This window comes from Limanda limanda, chromosome 11, assembly GCF_963576545.1.
Source record: "Limanda limanda chromosome 11, fLimLim1.1, whole genome shotgun sequence".
NCBI classification, from domain to species: domain Eukaryota; kingdom Metazoa; phylum Chordata; class Actinopteri; order Pleuronectiformes; family Pleuronectidae; genus Limanda; species Limanda limanda.
In genome coordinates this window covers 665001-678753 of record NC_083646.1, presented here as the reverse complement: position 1 = coordinate 678753, position 13753 = coordinate 665001, and the positions used below count along the sequence as shown (strand labels likewise).

General features: G+C 45.5%; 1 protein-coding gene across 1 annotated transcript in view; it reads right to left on the bottom strand.

Moving 5' to 3' along the window:
* Nucleotides 1-1359: 1359 nt before the first annotated feature.
* cpne4a (copine IVa) overlaps nt 1360-13753 on the bottom strand; it is a 19934-nt gene continuing 7540 nt past the window's right edge. The window contains exons 7-15 of the mRNA XM_061081240.1: nt 11462-11560; nt 8258-8344; nt 7632-7691; nt 6494-6627; nt 5686-5740; nt 5298-5349; nt 4533-4666; nt 3830-4066; nt 1360-1491 (exon numbers count right to left, since the gene is read on the bottom strand). Coding sequence (XP_060937223.1) covers nt 1360-1491; nt 3830-4066; nt 4533-4666; nt 5298-5349; nt 5686-5740; nt 6494-6627; nt 7632-7691; nt 8258-8344; nt 11462-11560 — 990 coding nt within the window. The remainder of the gene's footprint in view (nt 1492-3829; nt 4067-4532; nt 4667-5297; nt 5350-5685; nt 5741-6493; nt 6628-7631; nt 7692-8257; nt 8345-11461; nt 11561-13753) is intronic.

Below are 13753 nucleotides of genomic sequence, written 5' to 3'. Positions count from 1 at the left end.
GAGGGAACCAGATGGAACCTTGAGGGAACCAGAGGGAACCTTGAGGGAACCTTGAGGGAACCAGAGGAAGCAGCTCGCTCATCCGGACCCAGAATGCTTCACATCGTACCAACATCACCAAATTCAGCTTAATCTCACTTTTATAAAACAAACCGGGGGGGGGGGGGGGGGGGGGGGTCATACATTCCTTCAGCGACTGTTTCCCGCCCGTCATGCTGTCAGCGGAGAAGCAGCGATCGGATTGGTCAGTGTTTTGTTTTTGTGCTTTTCATATAATAAACCGTCCTGAACGTAGCGAGACGTCGAGCCCTGCATGCACCACGGATGCTAACGATGCTACACTTAGCATTTTCCAGCCTGACACTTGATGAAATGAATTATTTCCCCGTAGAGAACTTTGCTAGTTTCCCACAAACCCGTCTGCTGCCTGCTAGCAGCGGCAGCTAGGAAGCTAACGATACCCATGTTTATGACAAGTCAAGATGGCGGCTGTGTGTAGCAGCTCCGCAACATGCTGGGAACTACGACATATTGACCATTGTAGTGCTAGCTGGGCTGCCGCGGCTAACGAGCTAACCACACACATGCATCACGACAGTAGCCATCCTGCTACCTGTTAGCTCCTGCTACCTGTTAGCTAACCAGCTTGCTTGAAGTGAATTTGTTTTTGTTTGAAATCTGACGTAAAACAGTTTTTCAAAACGAGCTGAACGCTAACGCAGAACAACGCTAACGCAGAACAACGCTAACGCAGAACAACGCTAACCCAGAACAAAGAGGAAGACAAACGTAGCTGCAGCGCTTCATGCTACATAGCTGATGCTAGTTAGAACCTGGATGTTGACCATGAAGGATTAGCGATTAGTGAGTGAGTGCACGTAACATGAACTAAAAGCTACAATCATGTTAAGCCTTACATGGACCACAGCGCCACCCGCAGGCTGATTCAGGTCCTGTACGAACTCACTGCTGCTGAGTTCAGCATCGACACAGAAACATCGGAACCTCAGCTGCTGTGTTCACGCTGACCGACGGGAAACAGCTGAAAAACAACCTTCATGTCATCGCTCGTTGAGTTGGAACATCGCAGTTTCCCTGATGAGAAGATGCTAGCTGCAGCTTCTCTTAGGAAGACGACGAGATGTGAGGAAACGTCCTCGACTTGATCTGAGCTCTGAATGAAAGAATCTGTAACATGGATCCTGTAGAACACGTGGGTCTGATAAACGCCTCCTGGTGGTGAAATGCTGCGTGTAGCACCTTTAACATCTTCAACAACAACAAACAAAACACAGACAGAGACGTCTCCCTCAGTCCAGGACGCCACGTGCTGCCAGCGGGGGGGCGGCGGGGGGGCGCTCAGGGCCCGAACGGCCTGGAAGACTGGAACTTGCTGGGCACTTTGGGCTTGATGCCCCTGCTGTTGTAGTAGTCCACCACCTGGTGGGGCACTTCTGCTAGAACGCTCTTAGCCAGAGCAGCTGGAGTCGCCTGCGGAGGAGAGAACATCATATGTGATATGTGTTCATATAAACCATATTGATTTTATATATCATTTTATACAATAATATTGTCTTTTGCACACTCTGTCTACATATTCTTACACTCATAGTATATTATATTATCTATTGTATAGTCAAATACTTATATTTATACCTCTACTATATAACATATATTATATCATACTCTCTGTATATTCTTTGTATATATAAGTCTATATACACATATTTATACACGTGTACATGTTATAATTATAATTAATATTATTATATTACTATTATTATTATATATACTGTTGCTGCCATTATTACTATATACTGCTATTATATTGATATAATTACTATCATATATAAATATATATTATGTTATATTATATACCATATATACTGTACTATTTTTATATACTGTCTAACAATAACATTACCATCATATCATCAGTACTATTACCATCATCTTGCCACTGCACCTTATCTACCTATTTATCTTGTGTTTCTGTTTTTATTCTTTCTACCTCAATATTTTTTATTTTATTCTATTGTATTGTATTTTATTGTATTCAAATATACCGGCTGCTATGACGACTTAATTTCCCTTCGGGGATGAATAAAGTAATCTATCTATCTATCTATCTATCTATCTATCTATCTATCTATCTATCTATCTACCTACCTACCTACCTATCTATCTATCTATCTATCTATCTATCTATCTATCTATCTATCTATCTATCTATCTATCTATCTATCTATCTATCTATCTATCTATCTATCTATCTATCTATCTATCTATCTATCTATCTATCTATCTATCTATCTATCTATCTATCTATCTATCTATCTATCTATCTATCTATCTATCTATCTATCTATCTATCTACCTACCTACCTACCTACCTACCTACCTACCTACCTATCCACCCACCCACCCACCCACCCATCCCACCCACCCACCCACCCACCCACCCACCCACCCACCCACCCACCCACCCACCCACCCACCCACCCACCCACCCACCCACCCACCCACCCACCCACCTATCTATCTATCTATCTATCTATCTATCTATCTATCTATCTATCTATCTATCTATCTATCTATCTATCTATCTATCTATCTATCTATCTATCTATCTATCTATCTATCTATCTATCTATCTATCTATCTATCTATCTATCTATCTATCTATCTATCTATCTATCTAAAGCGATGCTGTGTCTTTAGATGAGTCCAGACATCTGCACCAGATCCACAGAGAGAACATGGAGCTGTGTGAAGCCTCACAGACACACACACTCAGGATGAGCTACACACTCAGGATGAGCTACACACTCAGGATGAGCTACACACTCAGGACGAGCTACACACTCAGGACGAGCTACACACTCAGGACGAGCTACACACTCAGGATGAGCTACACACTCAGGATGAGCTACACACTGTGACTCTTCACAGAGGATTGTGGAGCAGCAGTAACTGTCTGGTTCTGAATCTCCTTCATCACAGATCGAACCAGGAGGAACTAAAGCTTCAGACTCACAGACTGGAAACACACGAGGAGAATCCATCTGCTGCCTCCTCCTCTTCCTGCTCTCAGGCTGAAAACTCATTTCTTCAATAACTTCACACCCTCTCTTGTCATTTCATCTCCTCCTCTTCCAATATGCTCTGATCCTCCGTCCTCTCCTCGGTTTATTACTTTCCTCTTCACTCATCCTCTCGTTTTCTATCCAGTAACAAACTAACAAACCATCTGCTGCCACAGTTTAGCTCTTTAGGTTTTTAGTTCCACTGGGATGATGTTAACACAACACTGCTCCACGCAACACCAGACACACACACACACACAGACACACACACACACACACACACACTCACACCATGACGTCATGGCGAATGACCATCAATCCGGTCCCATATTTGCTTTTGCACAGTTGTTGTATGTAAATGAAGTTTGCAAGAGACAAGATACAAATTGTTATTGTCTCTGAACTTTTGTCTCTAAAGTGGGACGAGACTGAACGTAAATGTGACGCCACAATGGACAAAATTTATTTATATATAAATTAAATAAAACAAAATATGTTTTGAGCAGGAGGGAAGTGAGCTATAGAAACCAGGAAGTGACTTTAATCTCAGTGATGTTGGTGTTTAAGTGTTTTTATACATAAATCTTAATTTAGCAGGAGTTAGTAAATAAAGAAAACGGAGGTGAACCAACCAGGAAGTGGTTTTGAACAAGGGGGAGGAGTAACATGGCTCTCAGATGGTTCCTTGTGGATATAAACATGTTTCAATCAGAATTAGTGAAAGGTGATTAATGTTCACTCACATGTTTGAAGTTGCGAAAGGGAACGAACTGGACGATGTCCCTCAGGACGGGTTCTCCTTTGGGAGATCGCAGGATCCCGTCGTCTCCGTCCAGCATCTGCATGTCGCTGAAGTCGGCGTTCCCGACCCCGACGATGATGACGGACATGGGAAGGCGTGAGGCCTGGACGATGGCCTCCCGCGTGTCGGCCATGTCCGTGATGACGCCGTCCGTCAGGATCAGCAGGATGAAGTATTGCTGGAGGAGAGAAGTGGAGAAGACAAACGCTCGGTCACATGACGCCGCTGGGGACGTTTGTGTGGTTCCATCAAAGCTCAGGTTTTCAATCAGCCACTGAAATCCCATTTATGCAGTAAAGGTTCTGTGGGACTGTGAACTTTAGCATTGCATGGACAGCTAGCTTAGCATGAGCGGGAAACTGTGATTTGTTGAGAAGAATTAAAGCAACACAATGTGTGAATTCTGTGTAAAGTTTCAAACTTCACATCACAAACACATTATCTCAGATCTTTGGATCGTAAGGCTCAGGACGTTGACTCGTGGGCGGAGCTAAAGTCAGCTGCTTCCTGGAGTCAACAACACTGGAACAAACTGAAACCAGTTCAGTTCCTGATGTTCAGGACAGGAACAGAAACATCTGTCCCGTGTTCCCTGACGACAGAACGTGTGAGCGAGTCCAGAAGCAGGAGGAGGAGCCTCTCACCATGGCCTCCTTGGTGTGGACCTCCTGGGAGGCGGAGTGGGCGACCTTCTGGATGATGGGGGCGATGTTGGTGGGACCGTAGAGCTGCAGCTTGGGGAGGCAGGCCTGGTAGGCCTCCACCACGCCCTGGATCCCTGAGCACACACCAAACACAGTCAGGAGGGGCGTCGCCACGGTAACAACACAGATCGATCATCTCCGCCCCGAGACGTTAGTTATGATCATAACTAACGTCTCGATGAAAACGCTCTTTGGGCTTCGTTAGCTTTTTATATTCAGAATGAAACGTGATGATCAGCTGACTCCTGGTCACGTGACGATCAGCTTATATTATATATATTACACTGTACTACATTGCATATTGCAATTTGACACTGTTCACTGTTTTGCTTTTTGCATTGGGCATTTCACCTTTTACTTCACTTTTTATATCTTTTATCTTTTATATATTTTTATATAGATATGTTTATGTCTAGATAAATGCTACCCTGTATAAATATTAGAAAAAGTGAGTATATAGTGAGTAAATATATATTGGTTTTTTTAATTATTACTATTGTTTTTCTTATGTGTGGTGTATTTATTGTGTTTTTATGTTTCTATGTTCATTGTATGCACCAATAACCAAAGCAAATTCCAGGTAGGTGTAAACCTACTTGGCAATAAATACTTTCTGATTCTGATTCTGACTCCTGGTCACATGACGTCTGTGATGTCACATGACGTCTGTGATGTCACAGAGCTTGCTCTCTCTCTCTCACCTACCTGCACACTCCGGGTTGTCCTTGTTAAAATTCACCGCAAAGTCGTGGGAGACCTGCAGGGGAGGGGGGGTGGAGGGGAGGGGGGGGGGGGGGGCAGGAAGTCAGTTTGATCTCTGTGATAAAAAAAAGAAAAAAACCTGAAGAAAGGATGAACTCTCTCCCTCTCCACCTTCATCTCTGTTCATCCTTTATTTTCTTCTGCTTGATCTTTTCATTCATAACAACTGTTTCAGTCTGAGGATGAATTTAACACACGGTCATTATTCAGTTCAACCAGCAGGAGGGGGGGGAGGTGGGCTGGTAATCACCGGCGTCTGACCGGTCCGCCCCCCCCCCTCTCCTGACAGAGAGCATGCTGGGAGACATGGCAGGCGGAGCGGTTCAATTACCTTGAAGTCCGGAGGGATCTGAGCGCCGAAGCCGAACGCCGGGAACATCTTGTCACTGGAAAAAAAAAACTTGATAAGACCGAGATTACAAATGGAAAGGAAGCTTGTGATTGGCTCAGCAGGAGTTAACGAGCTCATTCAGTCCTTGTGATTGGCTTTGAGAGAGTCAGCGACCCTGAGGTGTGATTACCACTTCCTGCTCCAATCATACGACAAAGTGAAGAACAGAGAGAGAGAACATCGAGGAAGAAGAGGAGACGAGGTGATGAAGAACAGATTCAATCACCTTAATGTTGGTTTTATCAGGTAACCATGGTAACGAGAGAGAGTTTCAATATGACACGCCCACTGACATCGTCATAAACACGTTGAGTCTCTGATTGGATCAGTGGATCAACATGAAGAGCAAACTGCAGCACGTTATCAACAGTGATCAGCAGGTGGCGCTGCAGCGACTAACTCAGTGATCATGAGTCTTAATGTTCAGAGCCATGGATCCAGATGTTCTGTGTTTAGATCCAGATGTTGATGCACATTGAGATAAACAGCATGTCAGTGAAACCTGAATAAACCAGTTCACATGTTGGATTTAACTTCACACCTGTTAGAAACCGTCTGATTGGACGAGTCCGGACACAAAGAGAAGTTTTCACGTTTCACTGAGAATTAAAAAAAAACTAAAGACGAGTTTCACTTCTTTATCTTCATGTGTTTATAAGACATTTAGTCGCTGGGACAGAAGGTCAATGTGGAGACAATGATTTGTCCTTCAGTAAACGGTCTCTCCTGATTGGCTGCTGTGACCCACCTGTCGTAGTCCTGGCAGATCTCGCCCACGGCCACCAGGGCCTTCAGGTACTCGTTGGGCTGGTACGGGTGGATGTAGTGAAGAGAGCAGCTGTTCCGAGGATCTCCGTTAGAGGCCGTGAAGTCGATGGCCACCTGGAGAGAGCACAGCCAATCACAGAGGAGCAGGAGGAGAGACCACAGCCAATCACAGAGGAGCAGGAGGAGCGAGCCAGGGACACACCCCCTAACAACTGAAGGTGATTTTACACTATAGTCCAGAACGTTTAGATTCACAAAAACAACACACACAGTACACACAGTACACACAGTACACACAGTACACAAAGTACACGCAGTACACAGTACACACAGTACACAAAGTACACACAGTACACACAGTACACACACACAAGAATGAATAAAGGTCTTTGAGACGCAGCCGACCATGAAGAGATTTCAATCGGCTCCATCGCTGGTCACGCAGCTGGTTGGAGTGTTGCGTTGCGTTGCGTTGCGTTGCGTGTTGCGTTGCGTTGCGTGTTGCGTTGCGTGTTGCGTTACATGTCGGACATGAAGACGGGAGACGGGACGAAGACTGAGGAGACGTGAAGATGAAGAAACACACAAAACAGACGAATCACAAAAGTCAAAGGAAAGACACAACGTCACAATAGACAACACAAACTGAAACTAAGTCTTTATAGATTATTGGTTTAACTGGTTTAACTCGTCGGTTCCGGCTGCAGGTGCAAACTGGGACAGTGGAGAACTGGAGCACGTTGCCATGGTAACTGTTTCCATGGCAACGTCAGGGATACTGGGAGAGCAGACAGCCTATTTTCCAGACACACAATATTGACCTGAGCATCACCTGTGTGAGTTTGTGTGTGTGTGTGCGTGTGTGTGTCAGTGTGTGACTGTGTGTGTCAGTGTGTGTGTGTGTGTGTCAGTGTGTGTCAGTGTGTGTGTGTGTGTGTCAGTGTGTGTGTCTATAGTTATGAGGCCAATTTTGGTTCAATACCATAGGTTAGGCATTTGGTTGTGGAGTAAGGGTTAGGGAATGAATTGTGTCATTCAGTGTTCTCACAACTATAGAGAGACGTGTGTGTGTGTGTGTCTGTGTGTGTCTGACTGTGTGTGTCTGTGTGTGTTCTCACTGTAAACTGGATCTGACAGCCTCCCATGATGTAATCCAGGAACGAGTGCATCTTGATGATCTGCAGAAGAAAGAAAAAAAGTGAATATTTAAAGGTTGTGACATCACACACGTCGGAGTGACATCACACACGTGGGAGTGACATCACAGACGTGGGAGTGACATCACACACGTGGGAGTGACATCACAGACGTCGGACCCGGGCTCTGACTGACGACCCGGTCGAGCCAGCGGTGGGCGGAGCTCGTTAAGGATCCACCTGTCACCTGCTCTCATTCAAGCTCCTCCTCCATCAGGTGTGATGCAGCTGCTCAGTGATGTGTGTCTGTGTTGTGCGACGCCTCTTCCTTCCAGACGACCCTCGACTGGACGTGGAGCAGCAGCTCTTCAAGGGCTGAGGACTATATGTTATCCCCCCCCCCCCCCCCCCGCCGTTCAGCTCCGTCTGGCAGGAAGTGTCAGGTTAGTCAGGCGGCTCACGGCTACGTAATTGGTTCCTCTCACAGCCTGTCAGCCGACGCCAGGCGCCGAGAGAAACCAGAGACGAGCTGGAAGAAAATGATCCTGAACCATCGGATGAGAAAACAGATGAAATGAATCCAGTTTGTGATCAAACAGAAACGTCACCTTGCACTGGTTCAGGATCACGATCCCAGAGTTCTTATAATTCTTCTTCTTCACTCTGTATTTGGGATTTAAACACGGCCACTGCACCTGCAACACACAAACACACAATAATCTTACACAAACACTTTCCTGTCACATGACCACGGTGGACGAAGACATGTGACCTTCCTCCAGCGTCTCTGTGGGAAAAGTTCTTAACTGCTTCATTAAGTTTGTCGAGTTCCTTCTTTTACAAACAACTGTTCTTAACGAGCTGCTCGACCTGAGGTCAGAATCCGTTCACGTTTAACTTTATACATCGTGTATAAATGTATTTGTACGTGTTGACTGGAGTTTGCCGTAGCTACTAGCTAACTGCAGGCTAACATTACGTGCTGCCATGTAAAGAGCGCGCTGCCCCCTGGAGTTCAGTTTGATGTTAGCGACACGTGATGTCCGTGTTTCACAGGAACTCTTTCAGTCCGGAGCTCAGGAGTCTGCGCTGTGATTGGTTCAGCAGGCGCCACCACGAAGAACCTGTTTGTTTCTTCCTCAGAACGACATGCAGCTGTTAAGGGTTCGTTATAAAAACTATGAAGATAAATTCATCCTGATTTTACTTTGAGGTTCACAAGAATCTCAGCTGCATCATTTGAACTTTTCATTCTCGTTGTTTTTGCGATGACGTGTTTCCTGTCGTAAAAACCTCGGTCCAGAGGGAGAAACCTCACAGCTGTTTGTAGGAAGCATCGTGACGAGGTCGTGAATCTTACGAACGAAAACTGAAAAGGATTCATTTCCTTTAAGTTCTGTTCTTGGGTTAAATGTAGTTGCACACAGGTCAAATTAAAATGTGTCGTTACGAGCCGACTGTCCCTGTGGAGCAGAGCATCCTTCAGCTGAGGATCAGTTCCCTGAGTCTGAGCCGGGCGGGGGGGCACGCCGAGCGGAGGGGCACGCCGGGCGGGGGGGCACGCAGCAGATCCTCTGTGCAGATGGAGGAGCAGATTGTCTCTGGAGGCTCCAGATCAGAGGGATTTCTCCTTTCAGTCTCGCCCACTGTCGGCAGGAAGGAGGCCAATGAATAAACTCTGAGAGGAGAAGAAGACGGGAGGATTCCTCCAGGAAGACCGGCTCGGTTTCCTGAGGATGATGAAATTACATCATTACATTACATTACATCATAATGTAATGTAATGTAATGTAATGTAATGTAATGATGAAACCCTCCTCCTGGTTAACGGCAGGAGGAAGAGGAAGTCCTCTCCTGTCGTCCTGAACTCAAAGTGGAGGAGACGAGTTGGATCAGATCATTTGAAACTGAGGCTCCTCCTCCGTGAGGAGTGAAACCCACAGAGACCAGAACCATCAAAGATTCAAGCTTCTGTACGTTCAGCCTCATCTTCGAGCTGGATCTGGATTCCTCTCTTCCTCTGTGAAGGTGGACGTGTTAATGGAGCTGTGGCGTCCCACGGGATCATCACACACTCCTGGTCACTGCTAATGAGACAGCTGGGCTCACGCTGTGGAGCGTCAGAGGAAACACAGAACCTGAGTCTCTGGAGACATGAGACGATGAAGAGCTTCACTGTGATGAAGACCTGGGTGGGGGGGGGGGGGGGGGTCACGCTGCTAATTGGAATTTCCAATTGAACCTGGAGCTCAAGGACCTGAGGGAGATCAGGTTCTGGTTAAAGCAACTGAGGTCAAACTGAAGTTTGTAGCCACGTTAGCATGGAGGGGGGGGGCCGAGGTCAGACAGCTGCTGACCTCTGAGCAGTTACAGGAGTAACCTCGGCCTCACTCAGCTGGGCGCTAATCAAAGAACAACATCACGTTACAAAGACAGAATGTTTGACCGTTTCATTACAAAGGTCAAAGTTCAGTTCAGTTACAGCAGCATCTCTCGAGCTGAGCTCACGCTGCAGAACAGATTAATATGTTCAGATTTCTACATCAGGAGGAAACAATGAGCATCAGGTTGTTCTGCTTCTAATGAGAATTAACGTTTCACACGTTCTGTAAACTTTACAACATTAGTCCAACATGGCTCCGCCCTGAAACAACACACGCTAACTTTACACACCAGGTCGCAAATGCTACAAGAGAAACAGTTCAACTCCTTTGTGTTCATAAAGCAGTTGGAGCCATTTTACATGTAAAATAATATATATTCTTCAGATGATGGAAACTGGAAACGACAGCCTCGTACAGACAGAAAAATGACTCTTCAGTGGGCGGAGTCTATACAGCGGGCGTCAGAGCTGGGGGAGGTCCTTCGCTAAACGTAATCTCATAACGTGAAGACGAGAGAAACGTCTAAACCAGAGATTCGTTCTCGCCGTCGCAGAAGAGAAACGATTTCTCAAATCAGGAGAAACAAAGATCTGTTACAAAGACGTGAAAAGTTACTTTACGTAAATCTCTTCCTGCTCTGCTACACACTGTGTTGTTGTGCGTTGTTGTGTGTTGTTGTGTATCTTGTATCTGAAATGACACCAGCAGGGGGCACAGTGAGCAGTGTGTCCCTCAGGAGGAGGTGGAGACCAAACCAGAGAGAAAAGTTTGTTCACATGTTGACTGATGTTTAGAAATAAAATGTGGCAGCAGCCTCCACGTCTCCTCCAGACTCTGTGTGTAGAGCTCGTGTGTTTGTCTCGTTGTGTAACAGTGTGTCGGGGTGTGTGAGTCTCACTGAGCTGGTAAATTGATTGTGCGGCTGAAGGAGTGAGCAGATATCTGCTTCACTTCCATCGACTCCCAGAGGAACCGGAGCGTGAAGAGGATCTGATTCAACGCCACAGGAAACCTTTTTAAAAACACGTCCACACAAACCAACACAATCATGTGTGATGAATCTGCTGACGACAAACTGAGCAGCACTCAGGCGTCAGGCCCCTCCTTCACCGGGACAAGAGACTACTAAATAATCACCTTATATAAACCTATATTATGAAACCTATAGAACCTGTAAATATATATTACATAGACTTTTATACAGACACTGAGAATCTGCAAAACCTCTGTGATCATCATCATCCTGGTTTCATGTTGTTGTCATAGTGTTTTAAATTTCGTTATTCTTACTTTAAGTTTACTTTCAATCATTATGATCCATTCATTTTTAAAACAAAAACTTTTGTGAGACACATTTTTAAATAGTTAATAAAGATGTTCCAGTAACATTATGACCTGAGGAACATGAGGACGATAGAAGCAGCGTACCTGTCTCCCTTCGCTGGCTCCTCTCATCTCTGTGAACGACGCCTCGAACTCTCCGATGTAGTCGTGTTTCCCGTTCGTGTCCCAGTCCCACACGGTGCACTGCACGCCACAGGTCACATGACACAGAGAGGGTGTGGTCACACACGTGTCACAGAGAGGGTGATGTCACACACGTGGTTAACACTTTGTTCTGTTTAACTTGGTCCAGGTCCCATCTGCTGACGTGTGTGTTATGTATCATACATCCATTAATATGTGAGTGATTGATTATTTCTCTGTGTGTGTGTGTGTGTGTGTGTGTGTGTGTGTGTGTGTGTGTGTGTGTGTGTGTGTGTGTGTGTGTGTGTGTGTGTGTGTGTGTCCTTCCTCCTCATTAAACTGAAGCAGTGACAGCGGTGATGGTTTCACACGTTAATGAAGCCGTCGAGGTTCAAAGAGTGAAAGAGAATCAGGACAGTTTTCTTTTGGTCGTTTTAATGAGCCGTCGCTCGGCTCCCAGAGGAACCGGATTCACCACAAGGTGAGGTCGCCATGACCTCTGACCTCTGACCTCTGACTGAACATTTGAGCAAGAGATTCTCTCAGAGCGTTTTGGAGAGTTCCTGTTCACGAGAATGAGACGAACCTGGAAGCTCAGAGACTCTCGGTGTCACATGACCACGTGTTTCACTCGGAGATCGTAACTCACATCGGCACAAATCCTCAGGTCATGTGACCGTCACTTCCTGTTAACAACAGCTGTGAGCTCCTGCTAACACACGTCACATGACCATTCACATACACTGGTCATGTGATATAAACAGGAAGTAAGGGACTCCTCTGCAGTTGGTTGCTTAGTAACAGAAACTCCTCTGAAGGAGGAGCAGCGACGACGAGGTGGAAGTGTAACTGACAGGAAGTGCTACTGACAGGAAGTGCTACTGACAGGAAGTGCTACTGACAGGAAGTGTTACTGACCATAGATATATATAAAGACTAGATATCTCGCTCGACGGAGCCGGACGTCACCACATGGCGGCCATCTTGTTACGGGAGGCTCTCTCACCCATTACATTGTGTTGGTAGTGGTAAATAACCATAACTTGCTCAATTTTCAACTGATTTTGAAACGGTCTGGTTTGTTATAAACGTCAGAGATGTAGTTATGACACTGCATAAATTATTAATTTTTTTTAGAAAATAACATAATTATTCATAAGTACACAGTGTCATATCTACATCTCTGACGTTTATAACAAACCAGACCGTTTCAAAATCGGTTGAAAATTGAGCAAGTTATGGTTATTTACCACTACCAACACAATGTTATGGGTGAGAGAGCCTCCCGCAACAAGATGGCCGCCATGTGGTGACGTTCGTCTCCGTTGGCCGGCAACGCGGCCGAGATATCTAGTGTTCATATCTGTGTTACTGACAGGAAGTGTTACTTACAGGAAGTGTTACTTACAGGAAGTATAACTGACAGGAAGTGCTACTGACAGGAAGTGTAACTGACAGGAAGTGTTACTTACAGGAAGTATAACTGACAGGAAGTATTACTGACAGGAAGTGTTACTGACAGGAAGTGCTACTTACAGGAAGTATAACTGACAGGAAGTGTTACTGACAGGAAGTGTTACTTACAGGAAGTATAACTGACAGGAAGTGCTACTGACAGGAAGTGTAACTGACAGGAAGTGCTACTGACAGGAAGTGTTACTGACAGGAAGTGTTACTGACAGGAAGTGTTACTTACAGGAAGTATAACTGACAGGAAGTGTTACTGACAGGAAGTGCTACTGACAGGAAGTGCTACTGACAGGAAGTGTTACTGACAGGAAGTGCTACTGACAGGAAGTGTAACTGACAGGAAGTGTTACTGACAGGAAGTGCTACTGACAGGAAGTGTAACTGACAGGAAGTGTTACTTACAGGAAGTATAACTGACAGGAAGTATTACTGACAGGAAGTGTTACTGACAGGAAGTGCTACTGACAGGAAGTGTTACTGACAAGAAGTGCTACTGACAGGAAGTGTTACTGACAGGAAGTGTTACTGACAAGAAGGGCTACTGACAGGAAGTATTACTGACAGGAAGTATTACTGACAGGAAGTGTTACTGACAGGAAGTGCTACTGACAGGAAGTGTTACTGACAAGAAGTGCTACTGACAGGAAGTGTTACTGACAGGAAGTGTTACTGACAAGAAGGGCTACTGACAGGAAGTATTACTGACAGGAAGTGTAACTGACAGGAAGTGTTACTGACAGGAAGTGCTACTGACAGGAAGTGTTACTGACAAGAAGGGCTACT